Source organism: Microcaecilia unicolor, chromosome 3, assembly GCF_901765095.1.
Source record: "Microcaecilia unicolor chromosome 3, aMicUni1.1, whole genome shotgun sequence".
Taxonomy (NCBI): domain Eukaryota; kingdom Metazoa; phylum Chordata; class Amphibia; order Gymnophiona; family Siphonopidae; genus Microcaecilia; species Microcaecilia unicolor.
This window is the reverse complement of record NC_044033.1, coordinates 235,222,811-235,247,385: the sequence shown is the minus strand read 5'-3', so window position 1 is coordinate 235,247,385 and position 24,575 is coordinate 235,222,811. Positions and strand designations below refer to the sequence as shown.

The window sequence follows — 24,575 nt, the reverse complement described above, 5'->3', positions numbered from 1 at the left end:
CACCTTTGGCAGGAACTTAGGGTGCGTGCAGAGGACTACTCTGTTGTAATGGAACTTGATATAAGGTGCATGCACTACCAAGGCCTGAAGCTCACTGACTCTACGAGCTGAAGTAACAGCCACCATGAAAATGACCTTCCTGGTCAAGTACTTCAGATGGCAGGAAATCAGTGGCTCAAAAGGAGCTTTCATCAGCTGGGTGAGAACAATATTGAGATCCGATGACCAGCGGAGTAGCAAGGGTGGGGCGGTGGGGGCGGTCCGCCTTGGGTGCACGCTGCTGGAGGGTGCAGAGAGCAACTGTGCGTCTGTCGTCTCCGCAGGTTCCCTGCTCCCTCTGCCCCAGAACCGGTTACTTCTTGTTCCGGGGCAGAGGGAGCAGGGTGCCAGTGGAGCCGACAGGTGCGCGGCTGCTCTCTGCACCCTCCAGCAGCCAAGAATGCACCCGGGGGGCTTGATGCGCCAGGGAGGGGGTGTCATTGCGCCAGGGGGGCTTGATGCACAAGGGAGGGGGATGTCATTGCGCCAGGGGGACTTGATGTGCCAGGGAGGGGGGTCTCATTGCACCCGGGGGGGGGGAGGTGCGCAACGGCGATCCGCCCCGGGTGGCAGCCAACCTAGGATTGCCACTTCCCATGACACTGGTGGATGTTTAACAGGGGGCTTTGACAAAAGCAAACCTCTCATGAAGCGAACAACTAAAGGCTGTCCAGAGATAGGCTGACCCTCTACACGGCGATGATAAGCACTAATCGCACTAAGGTGAACTCTTACGGAGTTGGTCTTCAGATCAGACTCTGATAAGTGTAGAAGGTATTCAAGCAGGGTCTGAGTAGGACAAGAAAGAGGATCTAGGGCCTTGCTATCACATCAGATGGCAAACCTTCTCCATTTGAAAGAGTAACACATCTTAGTGGAATCTTTCCTGGAAGCAATCTAGACTCAGGAGACACCCTCTGAAAGACCCAAGGAGGCAAATTCTAAGATCTCAACATCCAGGCTGTGAGAGCCAGAGACTGGAGGTTGGGATGTAGAAGCAACCCCTCATTCTGATTGATGAGGGTTGGAAAACAGTCCAATCTCCACGGTTCTTCGGAGGACAACTCCAGAAGAAGAGGGAACCAAATCTGACGCGGTCAGAAGGGTGCAATCAGGATCATAGTTCCGCAGTCTTGCTTGTGTTTCAGCAAAGTCTTCCCTACTAGAGGTATGGGAGGATATGCATACAGAAGGCCTGTCCCCCAATGAAGGAGATAGGCATCTGACGCTAGTCTGTCATGGGCCTGAAGCCTGGAACAGAACTGAGGGAACTTGTGATTGATCTGCGTGGCAAAAAGATCCACCAAGGGGGTGCCCCACGCTTGGAAGATCTTGCGGACTATGCCCATGTTCAGTGATCACTCATGAGGTTGCATTATCCTGCTCAACCTGTCAGCCAGACTGTTGTTTACGCCTGCCAGATATGTGGCTTGGAGAAACATGCCATGACGGCAAGCCCAAAGCCACATCTGGACGGCTTCCTGACACAGAGGGCGAGATCCGGTGCCCCCCTTCTTGTTGGTGTAGTACATGGCAACCTGATTGTCTGTCTGAAATAAGATGACTTGGTTGGACAGCCGATCTCTGAAAGCCTTTAGAGCGTTCCAGATCGCTCTTAGTTCCAGAAGGTTGACCTGCAGACCTTTTTCCTGAAAGGACCAGGCTCCCTGAGTGTGGAGCCCATCTACATGAGCTCCCCACCCCAGGAGAGATGCATCCGTCATCAGCACTTTCTCTGGCTGAGGAACTTGGAATGGTTGCCCCATGGTCAAATTGGATCGAATCATCCACTACTGAAGAGAATTCCGAAAGTTGGTGGACAGTTGGACTGCATCCTCTAGATCCCTCGCAGCTTGAAACCACTGGGAAGCTAGGGTCCATTGAGCTGATCGCATATGAAGACATGCCATGGGCATTATATGAACTGTGGAGGCCATGTGCCCCAGAAGTCTCAACATCTGCTGAGCTGTGACCTGCTGAGACACTCAAACCATGGACACCAAGGACAGAAGGTTGTCCACCCTTGCCTCGGGAAGATAAGCTCGAGCTGTCTGAGGTTCAACAGGGCTCCAATGAATTCCAATTTTTGGACTGGGGTGAGATGGGACTTGGGATAATTTATGATGAACCCCAGTAGCCCTAGCACCCGAATAGTCATTCACATGGACTCCAGAGCACCCTCTTTCGAGGTGCTCTTTAACAGCCAATATTTGAGATAAGGAAACACATGCACTCCCAGTCTGCATAGCGATGTTGCGACTACAGCTAGGTATTTGATAAACACTCTGGGCAGTACATGGTACTGAAATTGCTGTGTTCCTAGCCGAAATCGAACATACTTCCTGTGAGCTAGAAGTATCGAGATGTGGATGTAAGCCTCCTTTAAGTCCAGAGAGCATAGCCAATCGCTTTCCTGAATCATAGGAAGAAGGGTGCCCAGGGAAACCATCCTGAACTTTTCTCGGACTAGAAATTTGTTCAGGGCCCTCAGGTCTAGGATGGGACGCATCCCCCCTGTTTTATTTTGCACAAGGAAGTACCTGGAATAGAATCCCAGCCCTTCTTCCCCTGGTGGAAGGGTTTGACCGCTTGGGCCTGTAGAAGGGTGGAGAGTTCCTCTGCAAGTACCTGCCTCTGCTGGGAGCTGTAGGACTGAGCTCCCGGTGGGCAATTTGGAGGCTTGGATTTCAGACTGAGGGTGCATCCTAAACGGAAAATTTGAAGAACCCACCGGTCGGAGATTATAAGAGGCCACCTTTGGTGAAAAAACATTAACCTCCCCCCCCCCCCCCCGACCGGAATGACGTCAGGCACGGACACTTTTATTGAGGCTATGCTGAACTGGAGCCAGTCAAAAGCCCGTCCCTTGCTTTTGCTGGGAAGCCGCAGAGGCCTTAGGCGCATGCTGTTCACGAGAATGAGCGCGCTGGGACTGAGCCTGGACAGGCTGTCGAGAAGCAGGACTGTACCTACGCCTAGCATAGGAATAGGGAGCACTCCTCTTCTCTCCAAAAAAACCTCCTAGATGAGGAGGTAGTAGCAGAAGACGCCTGGTGGGAGAGAGAATCCATAGCATCATTGTGCTTTTTGAGCTGGTCAACCAGATCCTCTACTTTCTCACCAAAAAGGTTATCCCCCTGGAAAGGAATATCCGCCATCTGCTGCTGGACCGAAGTATCCAGGTCAGAAACACGCAGCCATGAGTCTGCGCATCACTATACCTTGAGCAGCGATTCTGGATGTTACATCAAAAGTGTCGAACGTACCCCTGGCCAGGAATTTTCAACACGCCTTCTGCTGCCTGACCACCTGGCAAAAAGGCTTGGCCTGCTCCGGAGGGAGTGCATCAACCAAGCTAGACAGTTGCCTCACCGAGTTCCACAAGTGGATGCTCATGAAGAGCTAGTATGTTTGGATCTTGGCAGCGGGCATAGTGGCCTGATACGCCTTCCTCCCAAAAGAGTCCAAGGTTCTAGATTCTCTGCCTGGGGGCACCGAGGCATAGTCCCAAGTACTCTTGGCCCTTTTGAGAGCAGAGTCCACCACCATGGAATTGTGAGGTAGCTGAGATTTCATCAATCCAGGCTCCCCGTGGATCCGATATTGGGATTCAGCCTTTTTCGAGATCACGGGATTAGATAGAGGGAACGACAAGTTTTGCAGCTTCCTCCACCGATGTCGAAGGAGAGTCGACCTGGGTGGTAGGCGGCACCGAGGTTGGGGACCTCACCACAGGTGAAGGGCCAGATGCTGCTGCAGCAGACGGTATGGAAGGCGCAAGCACCCCTGACACCGAAGCAGACTGGCACAGCAATCCCTCCAGAAGCTCTGGAAGCAGGGCCCTGATGTGCTCGTTGAGAGCCGCCGTCAGACAAAGCTGCGGGGTCGGTAAAGGAGCAAGTGGCAGAATCTGTCGAGGCTCAGGAGCAGGTTCCAGGCTGCTAGACCGATGCATCAGCACCTCCTGAATAGAGGGGGAGTGATCCTCTTGGCACCGATGCTTCTCGGGTGCCGATTCCCTCGACGCCCCGGAGCTCCCGGCACCGTGTGTTGAAGGAGAATGATGACGATACTTGTTCGCCTTCGCTCGACGCCCGTCATCGAGACTCCTCGGTACCGATGAGGAAGACGTGGAATCCTCACGTCTCCACGGGGCTGGGTCCAACGAAGGTCGGTCCCAGGGGGCCTGCATAACAGGAGGCCTTGAGACCGGTGGAGACCCACTCGATGCCTCACTGCAACCAGCACGAGTTGGTCGTTCCGCAGCCATTACCTTGGCTCCCGACATCGATGCGTCCCTCGATGTCGATGCCTTCGACCTCAGTTCCGATGTTGATGTCAAAGGACCGGAGTGAGCCCCAAAAAGCTTCTCTCATTGGACCTCTCGAGACGCTTGGGTCCATTTCTTCATATGAAGACACAGACTGCAATCGGCTGGGCTATGGTCGGGCCCAAGGCACTGGATACACCAAGCGTGGGTATCGGTACCCGAGATAGTCTGGTTGCACCGAGTACAACGTTTGAAGCCGCTGGGTGTCTTCAATGACATGGAAGAAAAAACGGCTTCGGCGAAATCAAACAACGTGATCGTGCCTGTTAAAAGAAAAAGGGCAGAAAAAGAAGGGAACAACCCGGCCGCGTCGAAAAAGAAAGGAAACTTTAAGAGGGCAAAATGAAAAGTAAAGAAAACAACGGGAAGTTTTTTTTTTAAAGCTGTAAATATCAACTGAATAAAAAAGAAAAAAAGGCAAAAGCCACAATACCGAATAATCTCTTTCCTGGGTCTATGAGGAGTGAGGAAAAAACTCGACTGCACCTCAATGCGGAGAAAAAATAACTGAGCGGTAATGGGCAGGAAACCAATCCGCGCACGTGCGCCAGAAGACTCTGGCAAGATTTTTTCATTTTTTTGCTTGCAAAATGCCGGTTCCAGGGCCGACGCGGACGTCGACCCACATGTGAGAACAAGCAGCCTGCTTGTCATCGGAGAATGGTTCTTTGCTCTCTCAAAAACTACAAAGACTAGGGGACATGCCTTAAAATTACTAAGTAGTACCTTTAAATTGAATAGAAAATATATATATGTATTTTTTTTTACTCAGTGCATGTTTTGGTTCTGAAACTTTTTGCTGGAGGATATCACAAAAGTATTTAGCTGGGTTATAAAAAGGATTAGACAAATTCCTGGAGGAAAAGTCCATAAAATATTATTAAGGTAGACCTAGGGAAAGGCATTGCTTATCCCTGGAAATAAGGGGGCATGTAGATTATCCACTTTTTGAGATTCTGCTATGTACATGTGACTTGGATTGACAACTGTTGAAAAGAGGATACCAGGTTAGATGGACCTTTTGTCTATATCAGTATGGCAACTCTTATGTTCTTATGTTTGCAAATTTAGACAAGAATCTTTGATTACTCAAATAACAGAACATTTGGTGTTCTAAAGTACTGATTAATATCAATAGGAGTCACGAGTAAAAATACCACTTAACACTGGGAAGAACTATAGAATTTTTCCATCATTTTGACTTCTGTCTGCTACTCGTGTGCCCCATCTTTTAAAATCCAAATATTCCCATAAAGCAGCTTATACTAAAATTTCCCCATTAGTGTGTAGCTATTAGCATGGGAGTACTTACCAACACCTACTTTTATTTTCTACTTTTATTGTTAACCACCTTTATTTATTTATTTAGATTTTGCTCACACCTTTTTCAGCAGTAGCTCAAGGTGAGTTACATTCAGGTACACTGGATATTTCTCTGTCCCAGGAGGGCTCACAATCTAAGTTCGTACCTGAGGCAATAGAGGGTTAAGTGACTTGCCCAAGATCACAAGGGCCAGCAGTGGGTTTTGAACCAGCCACCTCTGAATTTCAAGCCGGGTGCTCTAACCACTAGGTCACTCCTCCACTTGCTCTCCTTGTCAATTAAAGGCGGTATATCAAGTTACAAATAAATAAATAAGGGTTCCCTGTTAATCATGTGCTAATCTTTAGTTAATGGGAAAGTTATCTGGACACCAATTCTGAATATTGCAGTGCAAAGGTAAATCCAGGCTTTACCCAGACTACACCACTGGACCACCCCGGCAGTAACAGGATAGGGCCACAGTGCTGTTCCTGGATTTTGAGTGGAAATATCCAGTTATGGGCTGTTGAAAATACTGGTATAATTCAGTTAACGATACTTAATCTTAAAGGCCGCCAGTATTTTTATAATAGCAAGAAGAAGCACCATGAGCCTTCAAAATCGGGACACAATTTCTTTAATAATGTAACTTAAACATCAGTTCTTCCCTTAGTGACCCGACAAGGGCCGTGTTTCGGCACACAGTGCCTGCAACAGAACTTACTCCTTTGAGTAGTTGGATGAATTGTCTCTTTAAATGCCGATAAAATAAGAGGGATCGCCTTTGCTCTAATTCCACTGAATGATCAAGTATATTTTATCAGCATTTAATGGGACAATTCATCCAACTTGTCATCCTCAAAGAAGTAAGTTCCATTGTTTCTTAGATGTCAGAACCTATTTGAACCCTGACGCAGGCGCTGTGCGCAGAAACAGGGCCCATGTCGGGTCACTAAGGGAAGAACTGATGTTCAAGTTACATGATTAAAGAAATTATGTCCCGATTTTGAAGGCTCCTGGTGCTTTTTCTTGCTATTTGGACTTTATTCTGTACTTTGAACCCTCTCTGTGATGTTTCTTCGCCAGTATTTTTAAACAACGCTGATTGCAAAAGCTGAATATGTGCTCAATAATGAATAACAGTGCCCAACTGAATGCCTCATTCTAATGCTATCACTCACCAGTTTGGTTGGAGACCTCGCCTTCTGAACAGGGAATACAGTCATAACAGCAGATTGATGTTCCTTTTCTGGTTAATTTCCAGAATCCAGGATTGCAACTTGGGCTGCATCCAGAATGTGGAGGAGCCTGAGGATTGAAAAAAGTAATCTGAGAATGTAGAGATAAATACAAGATTATGATTTTTCAGATGAGGTTTGACTTTTCTTTTTAAATGTGAGTTGGTTCCATCCTTTTAAGATTTTTTTTGTCTCATTACCAAATTATTCAGTAGAATACGAGGGTGGGGTATAAACACTATTTTTTGCTTGGAAATATAGTTAAAAATAAATTATTAAACAAGTTTGACCTGGAGTCAGTCATTCAGTTTCATTGGGGAATGTGTTGAGGAATGTTCTTGTGCTGGGCACCCTTATAATTAATATCTTGATTAAATAATATGATGAATTTCCTCTGTTCCCTCAATTAACTTTGAAAATTGCCTCTACTCATTAGACTCGGACAGATGAGCTCTTTGTCTATACTTTTTGCCTCACCAAATGGATACATTTTGACTATATAAGTCAACATATAGCTAAAATTTATCTATATGTCAGAAGAAGGGAGCAAAGTTGTTCTCATCCTCTACCCATATAACTTATCCATACATAGCAAATTATACGCAGAAAGAACAGGTCTATCTTTATATGGATAACTTATCTGTATAAAGTTAGTTCGACATATTCAGCAGACTTACTTATATGGATATTGCCACTGAATACAGCATGAAGATATTCAGATAAATGATCAGTTATGCGGTCATTACGAGCATAAGAACTGCCCAAGCCTGTATGTGTTTGTAATAGTGGACAATCCAGGCCAAAAGTACCCATCAGGATCCCAAAACTTAGCAAGATTCCATGCTACCTACCCACAGGAATAAGCAGTGGCTTCCACAGATCTACATTAATAATGGTTTACGGACTTTACTTCCAAGAATTTGAATTTGTCGAAACCTTTTCGTAAACCGATCTACTGTAAACTTCTTTTACCACATCCTCCAGCAATGAGTTCCAGAGCTTTAAGTGAAAAAAAAAAAAAAATATATATATATATATATATATATATTTCTTCTATTTGTTTTGCAGTATTTCATGGCATGTCCTCTAGTCTTTGTACTTACTGAAAAAGTAAGCAATTGATTTGGCTTTATTGCTCCACTTCACTCTGAATTTTAGAAACTTCTATCATATCTTTCCTCAGCTGTTTATTTCTAGTTTGGAGACCCCCATCCTCTTTATCACTTCCTTTAAGAGTCATTCAATCCCCTTAATCATTTTAGTTACCTTGCTCTGAACCGCTTCTACTATATCTTTTTTGAGATGCAGGTGACCAGAATTGCTCACAGTTGGCCTGATTCTATATTTAGCGCTGAAAAACTGGTGCAGAAGTAAAAAGCGCATACGTCTATTCTATAAACCGTGCCTAAAGTTAGGCATAGTTTATAAAATACATGAAGTGCCATCCATGCAACTAAAATTTAGGCGCAACCTTTTACATTCATGAAAAGCTGGTGTAAATGCCTATGCCAAACTTTAAATCTAATAGATAGGACCAAATTACTTAGGGCCCTTTTACAAAGGCACACTGAAAAATGGCCTGCGATAGTTTAGATGCATGTTTTGGATGCGTGCAGAATCATTTCCCAGTGCACCTGTAAAAAATGTCTTTTTAAAATTTTTGACGAAAATGGATGTGCGGCAAAATGAAAATTGCCGAGCGTCCATTTTGGGTCTCAGACCTTACCGCCGGCCATTGACCTAGCGGTAAAGTCCCATGCGGTAACCGGGCGGTAATGACTTACATGCGTCAAATACCAGTTGGCGCATGTCCAAAATGCGCATCCAAAAATAAAAATTATTTTTCGAACGCATTTCAAAAATGAAATTACTGCAAGAGCCACTTGGTAACTGGGCAGTAACTCCATTTTGGCATGTGTTGGGTGCACACAGACGCTTACACGGCATAGTAAAAGGACCCCTGAATGTGCAGAGATGTGTAGAATATTCCCAAGCATCTATATCCCTGTACACAATGCAATACATCACAGCTTTCACATATTAAATTTCCTTCATGTATTACTCCATCTATTTAGCTTTTTACTAACAAGGATTCTCAGAGTTCACAGCAACAGCAGTGCTTTAACTGGATGTTCCAGAGCAACAGTATGCCAATCTTCATCGATCCTTATTGTAGTTTTTATTTACTTATCTTCAACTCTATGATAAACTTTAACATGTACTTTTTAAAAATTTTATAAGTTTTGCTTAAAATTACTCCAAAAGATTTCAGCAAATAATCAGAATTATGATAATGCCACTTAACTCGCCACTGTTTTCAACTCCGTGAGAACCTTCATCGCCATGGCCAGGTTTCAATACTATCAGGGAAGGGGTTCTGATGTCATAACTTGCAATTAGGCACATTTTCGAAAGAGATGGACGTCCATCTTTTGACATAAATCGGAACTTGGACGTCCATCTCTCAGAAACGTCCAAATCGATATAGTCGAAACCCGATTTTGGACGTCTCCAACTGAAGTCTGTCGCAAGGACGTCCAAATTTCAATGGGGCATATAAGAGGCATGGTGAAAGTGGGACTTGGGCATTCCTAAGACTTGGACGTCTTTGACCCATAATCGAAAAAAGCAGAGATGTCCATGTCTAACACTTGGACGTTTTCACCCGGACGTGTTTTTATTACGACTAAGGCACAAAAAGGTGCCTGAAATGACCAGATGACCACTTTAGGGAAAAAGAGGCGGAGGTATAGCTATAATTTATAAATCCCAATTCACAGTTACAACAACAGCTGCATCAATCCTCCCCCAACTCGAAATAGCCACAGTCAGAATCACCCACCCTAACCTACATGATCAACTAAACATAATCCTATTCTACAGACCCCCGGCTAACTGGCAAGATGCACAGATACACTTCACAGACTTCATATCAAATACTTGTCTGTCCTCCCAAAATGTCCTCATAGCAGGAGACATAAACCTCCATCTTGAAGACACCAACTCAAACAATGTACACGAATGCAAGGAATTCCTCCAACTATGGGAGATCCACTGGCCTAACATGCAACCTACCCACAAAAAAGGACACACACTAGACATCATAATTCATAAATTTTCATCAGAAACGAACCTCATATTCAGGGATACTAAATGGATAATCACACCATGGTCAGATCACTACAAGGCAACCACTTCCCTCCTCTGGAAAACAAAAGAGAAACAACAAAAACAAGAAAAGAAAACCTATACTACGAGAGGCAAAATAGACACTCTAACATTCTGGCAACAAATATATACCAAGGAATGGACTACAACTACAGAATCACCCCAATTTCTACAAGAATGGGACAACAGATGCAGAACAGTGATAGAAAAAATAGCACTGCTCCAAACGAGAACCTCACATAGGAACAACTCAATCCCATGGTTTAACGAAGAACTGAAAGAACTAAAAACACAGGTCAGAAGACTAGAAAGGGCATGGAGCAAAAAAAAAGGTGAACACACACTCAAAGAGTGGAAACAAGTACAAAGAAAATACAAATACAAAATCAGACATACCAAAAGAACGCATTACAAAACTATAATAGGACCAAACTACAAGGACACGCACAAACTCTTTTCACTTGTAAACAATCTCCTAAACACCACACGGGTCACCTCGAATAGCACAGACACCCCATTGGCAACCAACCTAACGAACTATTTCAATGAAAAAATCACAAAGCTCCGACGCATGATACCAAGCAATACCATTGAGTACACAAGCATCCTTGAATGCTTAGACCCAAATCCTGGGGAATACCCAGCCGATCGATCATGGACCAATTTTGACCTGATTTCAATAAATGAACTCACACACTGGCTCAGTAAATATGCCAAATCTCAATGCAAACTTGACATTTGCCCTACCAGCCTAATAAGATCCGCACCCAAACAATTCAAACAAGACCTCATGAACCAAGTAAACTATAGACTCATAAATGGACTCTTCCCCATGGAAAATGGAAATATCCTACTCACTCCACTGCCTAAATATGCCAAGAAAAGCACAATGGACTTAACCAACTACCGACCAGTCGCTTCTATCCCACTTACAACAAAATTGATGGAAGGCATAGTGATGAAACAACTCCCGGAATACCTGACCAAACACTCAATTCTACATGAGTCTCAATCAGGATTTCGATCAAATCATAGTACTGAAACTGTACTAGTGTCGGCAATGAACACATTCAAAAACAATGATCGCAACCGGCAAGAACATACTCATACTACAATTCGACATGTCCAGTGCCTTCGACATGGTGGATCATGGAATACTATTACACCTACTAGAGTACTTCGGAATCGGAGGCCCAGTTCTCAAATGGTTTGAAGGATTCCTCACCACCAGATCCTACCAAGTAATAACGAATACGGACAGATCGCCACCTTGGAGACCAGAATGCGGAGTTCATCAAGGATCCCCCCTCTCACCGACTATCTTCAACCTAATGATGATACCATTAGCCAAACTCCTAGCCAATCAAAACCTTAACCCCTACATATATGCCGATGACGTTACGATCCATATCCCGTTCAAAAGTGACTTAAACGAAATAACCAACGAGATCAACCAGAGCTTCCAGACCATGCACTCTTGGGCGGACTCATTCAAGTTAAAACTCAATGCAGAAAAAACTCAGTGTCTAGTTCTCACCTCCCAATACAATACAAACAACTACCCTACAATAACCACACCCTACTGCACACTTCCTATCTCAGAAAATCTGAAAATCCTTGGAGTCACCATTTATCGAAACCTCAGTCTCGACACCCACGCGAAGAATACGACGAAAAAAATGTTCCAATCGATGTGGAAACTCAAAAGAATAAAACCTTTTTTCCCAAGAAACATCTTCCGCACCCTAGTACAATCATTGGTAATAAGCCACTTGGACTACTGTAACGCTCTGTACGCAGGCTGCAAAGAACAGACCATCAAAAAACTCCAAACAGCCCAGAACACCGCAGCCAGATTCATTTTTGGAACACCTAAATACGAAAGTGCAAAACCCCTCAGAGAGAAACTGCACTGGCTCCCGCTCAAGGAACGAATTGAGTTCAAGATCTGCACGACTATACACAAAATCATTCACGCAGATGCCCCACTCTATATGTTAAACCTAGTGGACTTACTGCCCAGGAATGCCAAAAGATCGGCCCGCAAATTCCTCAACCTGAACTTCCCAAGCTGTAAAGGAATGAAATACAAACAGGCTTATGCTACTACCTTTGCGTACAAAAGCACAGTCTTAGAACGCACTACCCATGGCCCTGAAAACCATGACCAATCTAACCAGCTTTCGCAAAGCTTTGAAAACACATCTCTTCAACAGAGCCTACAAAAGTCACACTCAATGAAACAAATCATTCCTTAAACCACCCAAGTACACCAAAAACACCTCTCACACGACCTTACCTAACACCTTTCCAACTAAATTCCTCTTTCATCTCAGCTTATGATCGACTGTTTTCTTAAATCATGTAACTACGTTTTCATTTCCATACTCTGTAAGCCACATTGAGCCTGCAAAAAGGTGGGAAAATGTGGGGTACAAATACAATAAATAAATAAATAAATAAATTGCGGTGACCTCCCCTTACTCCCCCAGTGGTCACTAACCCCCTCCCATCCTCAAAACAAATCATACGTGCCAGCCTCTATGCCAACCTCAGATGTCATACTCAGGTCCAGGATAGTGCATACAGGTCCCTGGAGCAGTTTTAGTGGATGCAGTGCACTTCAGAGAGGCAGACCCAGGCCCATACCCCCCTCCACCTGTTACATTTGTGGAGGAAACAGCGAGCCCTCTAAAACCCACCAGAAACCATCTGTACCCACATATAGGTGCCCCCTTCACCTGTAAGGGCTATGGTAGTGGTGCACAGTTAGAAATAGTGGATTTGGGGGGAGTTTTGGGGGGGCTCAGCACATAAGGTAAGGGAGGCATGTACCTTGGAGCATTTTATGAAGTCCATTGCAGTGCCCCCTAGTGTGCCCAATTGCTGTCCTGGCATGTCAAGGGGACCAGTGCATTAGAAATTCTGGCTCCTCCCACGTCCAAATGGCTTGCATTTGGACGTTTTTGACATGTGGTTTCGAAAATTGTCAAAACTCAAGGACGTCCAACTCTAAGGACGTCCTTGGTATTTTCAAAATGAAAGATGGACGTCCATCTTTTTTCGAAAATATACTTTTCCTAGCCAACTTAGATGTTTCTTTTGAAAATACCCCTCCACGTGTCTCATCAAACATATAAATGGCAAGTGACTGACTCACCTGCAAATGCACAGTAGAGACTTCCCTCTCTGTCCCTCCCCCGCATCAAGATGTGATGACGGAACAGAGAGGGAAACTGCGCTGAGGAGTGCACCACACGGAAGGGGAGGGAGAGAACCGCCGAGGTCGCTACCGCTCCCCCCCCCAGGTCGCCGCCGCCCCCCCCCCCCTCCACCCGGGTCGGGCCCTCTCTTCTCCATTGAACTTACAGTGCCGAAACTGCAGCAGGCAGATCAGCTCCCTTCGGCCTTCCTTCCCTGCCTGTGTCCCGCCCTCGCCAACGTCACGTCACACGAGGGCGGGACACAGGCAGGGAAGGAAGGCCGATGGGAGGCGATCTGCCTGCTGCAGTTTCAGAGGTGAGGCGCTGTACGTTTAATGGAGAGGAGAGGGCCCGGCCCAGATGGAGGGGGAGGGGGCGGCGGCCTTCTGGGGGGAGGGGCAGCGGTGACCTTGGGGGGAGGGAGGGGAGGGCAGGAGAAATGCTGGACATGGGAGGTCTCAGAAGGAGGGTGGCCTTGGAGCTGGGAGGGATGGACAGAGGGGAGCCTTGGAGCTGGGAGGGAGGGGGTCTTGGAGCTGGCTGGGAGGGAGGGACGGAGGGAGGGCCTTGGAGCTTGGAGGGAGGAGGGGCCTTGGAACTGGGAGGGAGGGAGGGCGGGCGGGGGGTCTTGGAGCTGGTAGGGAGGGACAGAGGGCCTTGGAGCTGGCAGGGAAGGAAGGAGGATGCTGGACATGGGAGGTCAGAAGGGAGGGGGGCCTTGGAGCTGGGAGGGATGGACAGAGGGGGGCCTTGGAGCTGGCTGGCTGGGAGGGAGGGACGGAGGGGAGCCCTTGGAGCTGGGAGGGAATGGGGCCTTGGAACTGGGAGGGAGGGTGGGGGGCCTTGGAGCTGGGAGGGGAGGAGAGAGGAGGAGGGGAGGGAGGCTTTGGAGCTGGGAGGGAGGGACGGAGGGGAGCCTTGGAGCTGGCAGGGAAGGAGGGAGGGTGGGGGGCCTTGCAGCTGGGAGGGGAGGGGGAGGGAATGGGGCCTTGCAGCTGGGAGGGAGGGAGTTAGACATCAAAGTAGAACATACCAAAGTCAAAAACTTTTATTGTTTCCTGACTTGGCTAGGGCCACACAGCTCAGGAGAAAATTATTTCCTCAGTTGAAATCAAAAGTTTCTCAAGTGGGTGGAACCTTTTTTTTTCAAGGTTCCATTGTAAAAGTTTAATTTACTGGCAAGGCAAACAATATATCTGTTTGACCATTACCATTTGAAGAATGTTTTGAGTGATAATGTTCCATTATAAGATTATTTCTTTGTGTTTAGGAGTAGGATATGGGTCTATAATGTGATGGGATTTTTAGCTGCATATTTGAAATTAATTGAATTTTTCCTGTTATATTTTTGATAATGTTTTCAGGATTTACCTTGACATGGCCTAAGGTTTTTTTTCCCTTTATGGTTTGTCAGTTTTCTTGTAAATTGCATTTTTTTCTCTTTTGTGTTCCTAATGTAATACGATTAAAAATTCCAATTAAAAAAAAAAACATACAAAACTGCATGAAAAAAAAATTATCATAGATAACAGGTAAATGAAGATACATAAAAAGAAAACCAATAGATATTATTTACTGGCTGCCCCAGGTTCCTAATCCTGATACCTAGGGGATTAATATTAAGATATTGTATGCAGCTGATATTGGTTTCTTGCTCTGGCCAGTACATTTCACTGAAACCTAAACATCAACAAAAAATCTGAAATGGTATTTTTCCTGTGTCATCGGTAAAGGGGACTAATAATACCTTGAGGTCACTTTAAACTACTCCCTCAAAACAAAAATCATGTAACAACCTGATCTGTCTCATGGTGCGTCATTGTAATGTGTTATTATCTATGTAATTATGTTTCTCGCTTTGAATTTTATTATAATATGGGTTATAAATATATTTTATTATTATTATTATTATTATTATTATTATTATTATTATTATCTCAAAATTAGCAGCAATAAACTGGGGTGCATTGATGAAGATCTTGAAAATGTGCACTCTGGTGCATTCGTTATTGGAGCACCACAGATAGTTTGTTCGCTCAGATCCAAAAAAATCCCAGAGCTCCCACTTCACCATGACATTCACAGCCCCCTTGTAAGACACCTGCTGTTGAGAAATCCAATCTGGGTTTACCTTCCAGCCCCGCACCTGACTGTAAGCAGTTTATGGTGCAAGAGATGGCTGACCACAAACACACAAAACTCTGTGTTAACAACTTTAACAGTCATTTGTGGTCATGGTTACACCAATTTCAGTCATGCTGTATGGTCAGTAAGCATTTAAAGAATGACAGTAGGGCTTCAGAGATTATCCACAATGCCCCTGTGGCATCTACTAGGCAATGGAACACATCATCAATGTAGTTCCCAGCTTACATCTGACCTTGCTGAATAAGTCCTCCAACACAATCGCCTTCTCATTGATGGTGAAGCCTTTCCCTGATGAAGCATAAGGGTTATAACTTCCAACAATTTCATGACTCCGTGTCCCATCAGACAGATAGACTGTGCTTATAATATCATATCCAATGGCAAGATCACCATTCTCATCAAAAAAGATTTCCTCACCTAGAACGTTCTTAAAATGAAGGTTCTTCAGATAATGATGAAGCTAATGGAAAGCAAAACATTTTTATTAGTGAGCTCACTGCAGGGATACACTCCTAATGCCAAGCACTTGCAATCTGCTCTTTACTGTAGGGATGGGCTTTCATTTCAAAGCAGCATCATATAAGGGATATTATCTGTAAAATTATTCCAGACACATGTACATGGTCATCTTTCTATCTATTTATCTCTACCTATATTTATAGCTATAACTATATCTATAACTATATACAAAGCAAATTTATGTATGTACTTTAACACTGGAAAATAAAATCCCCATGATATTCAGCTGGTGGTGGTCATCGTTTTGCTAAAGGTCACCAGCTAGATTAGCCCCTGATATTCAATGTTGAGCCATTTCAAGGTACCAGCGTTGACTATTGAGGGCTAATTTCTGTGGGGCTGGCCCCCGAGCTTATATAATTTCCAGACTATAATCAGCTAAGGCCCACTTAACCTTTTTAAAAAAAATGTCCCCTCTAAAGACCATAAAGCTGCCCATCGTCTTCACTCTCCCTCTCCCAACCTGCTGCCATTTGAAGCTCCCAACCACCCCAAAACATCTCCTCAATACCTCCCCTCCCGGTCTTGGTATGCCCCCCTGGGCCTATCTGTATCCCAGCATCCCAGCATGCCGGGCAGACATTCCGTGATGCTGTGCAGATGCTGTTCAGATATTTTCATTTCTTCACTCCAGAAGTTGTGAAGTTTTTTTTAACCCAGGTGACCCCTGAAGAAGGCTAAGTGCCAAAACACAGCCCGTGTAGGGTCTTTTGGGCTACCTCTTCACCACTTTGTGGCTTTTTTGGTTGCTTTTTATGAATAAAGTTGTTTGGATTATATTCCTGTGAGTCTTGGAACTTGTTTCCTTCCACCCCATTTCTGCATTCTGTTTCCTTTGTTTACTAGAATAATGAGTAGAGAGATGTGGTAGCCATGTTAGTTCACTTTTAAAAGTAATCAATAGACTTAGCAGTAAGGTCCCATGTTTTAACTGGGCGGTATTATTGCCCAGTTAGCACCACAGAGTAGGCAATAGAAATTATTTTCTGTTGCACGATTTGGGCACAGATCAAAATTAGAATTACCACTCAGGGCACGAGGTAGCCGGGTGGTAGTTCTAATTTGACACACATTGTATGCACATACGTGTCTACACACCTTAGTAGAAGGGCCCCTAAGCTTGTTAAATTACGTGCATTGTTATAGAATCCATGCCGATTTCGGCACCGATCTTTAGATGTGCTATATAGAATCCGGGGGTAACTGACTAATTTGAACTGGCCAAAGGTAGGACTGATTTGCAGGTTTTGGCTTTGGTGATTTTAGTTCCTGATATTCAGCAGCCACTGAATATCAGCATATAACTCAGCACAGATGATTTAACCGAGCAGGATCTTGTTTAATCTTTTCAAATATACTGAGTCCATTTACTAAGGTGAGCCAAAAAGTGGCATACGTGGGTATATACGCATGTATTGGATGCACGCAGGTCCATTTTCAGCTCACCTGGCCAAAAATGGATGCACAGCTAAATAAAAATTGGCGCATGTCCATTTTGGGCCTGAGACCTTACCGCCACCCAATGACCTAGCGGTAAGGTCTCACGCGTTAACCGGGCAGTAATGGTCTATGCTTATACAATGCTGATTACCACCCAGTTAGCGACACACGCTGGAAAATAAAATATATTTTACGGCGCACCTAATGGTCACGTGTAGAAAAAGAAATCACTGCCCAGGCTATGCTGTAGCCAGGCGGTAATTCAAAATTGACACATGTAGGATGTATGTACACGCCTACGCGGCTTAGAAAAAGGGCCCATAAGACTAGCCATCCCCCGCTGAATATTCCTGGTTAACACCTAGGAGATATCCAGCTATATCTCACGATATTGCCAGCCATCCCTAAATATTCAATTCATATCCAGCTATAGCAAATAGCCACATTGAGCCACTTAAATAGCCAGTACATCTTTAGTAGATTTAAAGATTACCGGCTATCTTTGAATATTAATGTAGCTGGTTAACTTTAAACCGGCTAAAAATGCACTGGATATTGAAAACCAGGCTGACTGCTTACCAGAGGAGTTAGCTGGGCTCCCTCCCACTGTCTGAATATTGGCCCCAATGTGATTAGACCCAGAGTAGTCATATCAAAAATATTCAATTATACCCATAATAGGCTCCTGATGTTTATATAGAAAAACAGGAAGAATGATTGGCATTATGAGAATAAATGAGTGCTAATATGCCAGGACTACTCAACCCAGGTTATCACCAACAAAAGGAATTACATCCTATATTTGTACAACTGGTAAAAGTGAACATAAAATTTGTGTTGATATACACATTGGATTTGAGAGTTCACTGTAGAGGGACCAACGCATGTCGGTGTAAGAAGCAGGGGAAATGCTACAGCGCATGCAATCATCGGGACACAGACAGAGGATGGTAAAGGATGATGCAGCAACAAGTGGAGAATGAGGGATAAGCAGTATAAAATGTTTTGTACATTTTGGGATCTTGCCGGGTATTTGTGACCTGGATTGGCAACTGTTAGAAACAGGATGCTGGGCTCGATGGACCTTTGGTCTTTCCCAGTATGGCAATACTTATGTACTTATGAGGACCCTGTGGTCTGTCCACATTCTGGTTTCCTTGGATCAACCTAGTTGTTTTACATTGAGACTAGTGGTTCATCTTATGTTTGGAGTATAAAACTGTTGTTTAGTGTGGGGCTCTAGAGTCCTGGAAAGCATGAGGGATGTGGACACCCAAAAATGAAGATTATTATATATAGAGAGATATTTTATGGGTGCCCAAAGAATCATAGAAACATGATGGCAGATAAAGGTCAAATGGCCCATCCAGTCTGCCCATTCTCTATAACCACCAACTCTTCCTTTTCCTAAGGGATCCCACATGCTTGCCACACGCTTTCTTAAATTCTGACACAGTCTTCGACTTCACGACCTCCACCAAGAGGCCATTTCACGCTTCCACCACCCTTTTCATCAGTGCATATCTCTGATGGTGGGCAGGAAGCATCTGTGTGAGTATAGAGACTTCACTGCATCCTGCAATTACAGACCATCACTTCTTTCTGAAAATAACATTCCTCCATCAAAGGATATTACCTTCCATGGTAAAAAATCCAAAACACTCTCACATTTTCCACTCCACAGGGTGGTATTTTCTGAACTAGAAGTGATCATGTCATGCAGTGCATGTGCCAGACCATACACGGCATTGTATATATTATAACTGTTCCCAAGTATTGGGATGTCACAGTGTGAGAGGTAGTTAGATGTTTCATCACTGCTGCAGGATCTTTGGATGCTCTTGGGGCATCGGTTGTTACAAAGGTCCTTCCACCATTCCTCTGTCAATGAATCAGTTGGAAATAAAGCAGGATTCACCTCACGAAGAAATTTATGAAAGCTTGGAATATTCTTCTTTTGCGCAGTGAAACCTAAGAGGCTTATTCTGTCATCATAGTATGAGGGTGAGGTAAATAAGCTTTCAGCTGTGATGATCCAGACCTTTCCAAGTGCTTCCAAAATGGGTGTATATCTTACAAACTCTGTGTGGTCTCTATTACAATATAAAATAATCACTTTAATTGAAGATGTAATAATGGTGTTGCGAATATTAGCTATATCTTGAACCATGAGAAAAGTGGACTGACTGATGGTTTCTATGAATTCAATGCAACCTCCACTCTGCTCAATCCCTTCTTTCAGGATCTGCACAGCCCTCACGCTGTTTTCATCAGTGCAAGCAATGACACCGACCCAAGTCCAGCCAAAATGTTTCAATAATTTAACTATCCCAGCACAGAGGTGAAGGTCACTGGGGACAGTCCGGTAGAAATAAGGAAACTTAACTGTGTCGCTCATGACAAGATTCCCTGAGATGTAATTGATCTGTTGAAAATAAAAGATTGAATTCATCACCATCTTAGTTGTAAGTTTACATTTCATTCATATATCAAATATTTATACTTAATAATTATACTGTACAGAGTAGAGTAGAAAAAGTATTGTATGACAAAGCCATTTAGTATGAAGTATCAGAAAAGCAGTACTGTGCTGTCAGTGAGACACAGCAGAGCAATGTCTGTGGTTTTTGTCTTTTTCATTAATTTTCATTTTATATGCTTTTTTCCCCTTAAAGTCACCTTTTCTCAATTGACCTGTCGCTATTGGTGCTACTGCTGAAATTCTAAAATATGAGCCCCGCCCTGGGACCTTCTTCAGGCCCTTCAAACCTCACAGGCCCTCCATTTATTCACTTCTTCTAAAAAGGCAGGAACACCTTCGTTCCTGTCCTGCAGCTTATGTTTCTCAAAATTGCTGCTAAAGGGTGGATGTTAGTTTTAAACATTCTACCTGTGGAGCGATCTTTGATGCCAGTGTCTTGATGGGTGTCAAAGTTGACATCAACCCATATGGTACTGCTGTCTACATTGGGGGAGGATGCTTCCCTGGAGTCTGAGAGTAGGGCTGCACGTCGGTGCCCTCCTTAGGGTCTGACACATGCTCTATTAGATTTAAGTAACGTGGAGGGGCATAATCAAACGGGGCCGGCCCCATAAAGAGGCATACCCAACCACATTATCAAAACAAGATGGCCGTCCATCTTTCATTTCGATAATACAGTCGGGGCTGGCCAAATCTTAACATTTGTGCCGCACTTAGAGATCGCCAGCGTTAGAGATGGCCGCCATTGGTTTTCGCCGATAATGGAAACTAATGGCGGCCATCTCAAACCCAGCCAAATCCAGGCCCTTTGGTCATGGGAGGAGCCAGCATTTATAGTGCAGTGGTCCCCCTCACATGCCAGGACACCAACCGGGCACCATAGGGGGCACTGCAGTGAACTTCACAAATTGCTCCCAGGTGCCTAGCTCCCTTACCTTGGGTGCTGAGCCCCTCAACCCCGCCCCCAAACCCACTACCCACAACTGTACAACACTACCATAGCCATTAAAGGGTAACAGGGGGCACCTAGATGTGGGTACAATAGGTTTCGGGTGGGTTTGGAGGGCTCCCATTTACCACCACAAGTGTAACAGGTAGGTGGGGATGGGCCTGGGTCCGCCTGCCTGAAGTGCACTGCAGTACCCACTAAAAACTGTTCCAGGGACCTGCATAGTGCTGTGATGGAGCTGGGTATGACATTTGAGGCTGGCACAAAAATGTTAAAAAAATTTTTTTTTGGGTGGGAGGGGGTTGGTGACCATTGGGGGAGTAAGGGGAGGTGATCCCCGATTCCCTCCGGTGGTCATCTTGTCAGTTGGGGCACTTTTTTCAGGCTTGGTCCTAAAACTAAAATGGAGCAAGTAAAGCTGGTCAAGTGCTCGTCAGAGCCGGCCTTCTGTTTTCCGCAAAGGTGGGACGCAGGAAGTTACAGAGTAGGCGGGACGCGCCTGAGAAAAGGCCCTGACGACACGCGCTGGCAGAAGGCTGGCTATGGGAATCGCCGGTGCTGGAAGGAGAACGGCGCTTCAGGGCAGTAAAAGTGAGCAGACCACGCGGACGGGGAGAGCGGGCAGAAGAGGCTGGGCGGGCCTTGAGCAAAAGTGGCTGGGCCTGGGCCAGTCCAGGCCTACCCGTGGCTACGCCCCTGCTACACAGTTGTATACAGAAGCATAGCCAGGTTTTGATCTCAGGGGGAGCAGACTTTTATAAAATAGGCGCTGGTTGGGGTCAGCTAGACAGCAGTGTCTGTGTTGTTGCTCAAGGGCTGTTGCAGGCGCTGATTAATACAGGCTGTCTCTGTTGCGTCTTGCCTACAAGGAAGCAGTAAGTTACATGAGGAGGCAGGATGCAGAAGAGGTCCCTGGACTGTCCAGAGCAGGCAATCTGTCTTCTTAACTACCTAGCATACACATTTATTCCACTGCTAGACACCTCGTTAACATTAGAGTAGCCATACCCGGTCAGACCAATGGTCCACCTAGCCCATTATTCTGTTTCCAACAGTGGCCAACCCAGGTCACAAGCACCTGGCAGAAACCTAAATTGTGACAACATTCCACGATAACAATCTAATACAGAATAGGGAGCCACAAAAGAAAAAAAACAACACAAATTGAAATAGAGACCTCCTCCTCTCTGCCCAAGGAAGCCAGACTCTATAAACAGTGCAATACTGGTAAAAAAAAAAGAGACGGAAATGCATTTTCTCCTGTACTTTGCAAAATAAAAATTGAAAAAAAATGTACCTTTTACAAAACAGGTATTTGTACTTTCAAATGTAAGCCACATTTAATCCGACTTTGCTTGGGATAATGTGTGATATAAATGTGTAAAAAAAATCCTTTATCCTCCACTGCCTATCCTGCTGGATGGTGATGGCACAAGGAAAGCATGTTTGGTCCAGTGAAGACTAACTCAAAATAACCTGTTCCTTAGATGGGCCCTAGTATTACCATTATTAAAAACGCGACCATACCATGCCTCTGTGGCTATGTTCCACTAATGTTAAATGATTAACTGGATTTATTGAAAGGATTATCTAAACGTAGGATGCAAGACTATGGACACAAATATACATTTATTTATTCAATATCACAATTCCTCATGCACAGTCACAAAACAACTTTTTAGGGTGGATAGTATTCCTTTATTATCGACCAGATAGAGATAAGAGTTTTCAGTTTTGGCACAGTCATCACAAGCAAAAAATATAAGAAAACCAATGGACTGCATTAGGGGTTTATAGCCCATTTCTGTTTAAACAAAAGAGATCTGATGAAACAAAATATTTCTTTTTATTTTGACTTATAAAACCACTTGCCCCTGAAACACTTTCAAAACACTTTCAAATCCATTTGTGTATCTAAAAGAACGTTCTACAAAATAGATGATGTGATTCCATGTGCCCCAATGAAAGGAGAGTTTAATTCTACTTCCATTTAATTTCAATATATTCTATCACCTTTAAAACACCAAGCTTCCCAAGGCAGATTACAACAACTGTTAAGATGAACCCATCAGGAAACAGGATATCTTCACTGAAATCTGGGCATCTGTATTGTATAGAACAGTGAAGAAAAATGAGCTCAACTGAACCTATAGTTTATAATTGCGGTTTCTACCAGCTACAATATTTTTTGAAGCTGTTATAGTGATATTCAATTGATATTTCTTTTCTCCTCCCGCTTTAAAGGCACTGCCTATCTAACTGAAACAGCTTTAGACTTGCTACAGATGGACCAACGATAAAATATGACAAGGTGGAGGCAGCAGCTCATAAGTTTGCTTGCTTTGTTTCGAGTGAACGGCAATGACGGCTGCGCGGAAAAGTGGAAACAGATTAACCAAACCGGCTTCCTTGCTTACAATGGACTAGATAGGCTCACTTCCACTCCTGTCTATTAAATCCTCTTTGGGCAGCTCTTTCTCCCTTCTCCACCCCCCCCCCCCCCCGAGTCTTACATCTTTCGTGTTTTGCCCGCAGCCTCTCTACAGTCCACGTGGTCATTTTCAGTGCCCTGAAGCGTTCTCCCTCTGGCACCGGCAATTCAGATAGCCTTCTGCCAGCGCCAGGGCCTCTCCTCAGGCACGTCCCACCTCTGCGGAAAATACGACGTTGCATTACGGTAGGCGGGACGCACGTGAGGAGAGGCCCTGACGCTGGCAAGAAGGCTGACAATCTGAATCGCCAGTGCCGGACGGAGAACGCTTCAGGGCTGTAAAAATGGCCACGCGGATGGGAGAGGCAGAAGAGACAGGAGAAGCTCGCAAGGGAGGTGAGAGGACGGAGGTAGAGAACGATATTGGCATGTAGCGGCAGCGACGCATAGGCGCCATTTTTTCTAAAAGTCTGTTTGGGGGACCAACTGCTCCCCCTATGCCCCCCCCCCTAGCTACGCCACTGGTTGTATACAAATTGCCCCTCCTCCCAAGGTATGAGTCACTAGGTGCTATGTAACCAAATTGATTTAATTAGGTCTCTGGCACTGAAGATTCAAAACCCAATTCTAATAAACACAACTTTAAGACAGATACCAGAACCAGTGTCACCAAATCTTGTGTAACCAAGTTAATTGGATTAAGTCACTTGGCACAGGTACAAAACACAGTTCTAGAGAGTTCCTTTAAGACAATTGCAGCATAAAAATATGAAATCACTGGCACAGAAGTGCAACACAGTTCAAATAAGAAACTACCAGCATAAAATTATGAAATCACAATGCAACAACAATTGGAAGTTATAGGCAATAGGATAGAAAGGTTTAGAGACGACAGACCCTCAACAAGTGAAAGGACAGGGTTTTTTTTGTTTGTTTGTTTTTGTTAGATGAGATATAATAGAGTCAACAGTTTTATCAGAAAGATTGTAGGACACAGTCACTTTGTAGTCTGAATAATTTAAATTGGAGATATTGAAAGCTCCCTCCCCCCCCCCCAACCAAACAACTTCTTTTTTGAGGGCAGGTGTTGTCGGCAATAATACACTGAAACCTTCTGCTCAGTGTGCTGCTGCAGCTCGAAAAGCAAATACAATGTTGGGTATTATTAGGAAAAGTTTGGAAAACAGGTGTGAGGATGTTATAATGCCTTTATATCGCTCCATGGTGCGACCGCGCCTTGAGTATTGTGTTCAATTCTGGTCACCGCATCTCAAGAAAGATATAGTGGAATTGGAAAAGGTGCAGCGAAGGGTGACTAAAATGAT

General features: G+C 44.6%; 1 protein-coding gene across 1 annotated transcript in view; it reads right to left on the bottom strand.

The window, feature by feature from the left end:
• Positions 1-24,575, bottom strand: part of LOC115464443 (vomeronasal type-2 receptor 26-like) — a 47,927-nt gene that overhangs the window by 2,276 nt on the left and 21,076 nt on the right. The window contains exons 3-5 of the mRNA XM_030194823.1: positions 19,025-19,813; positions 15,662-15,889; positions 6,854-6,980 (exon numbers count right to left, since the gene is read on the bottom strand). Of these exons, the coding sequence (XP_030050683.1) occupies positions 6,854-6,980; positions 15,662-15,889; positions 19,025-19,813 (1,144 nt within the window). The remainder of the gene's footprint in view (positions 1-6,853; positions 6,981-15,661; positions 15,890-19,024; positions 19,814-24,575) is intronic.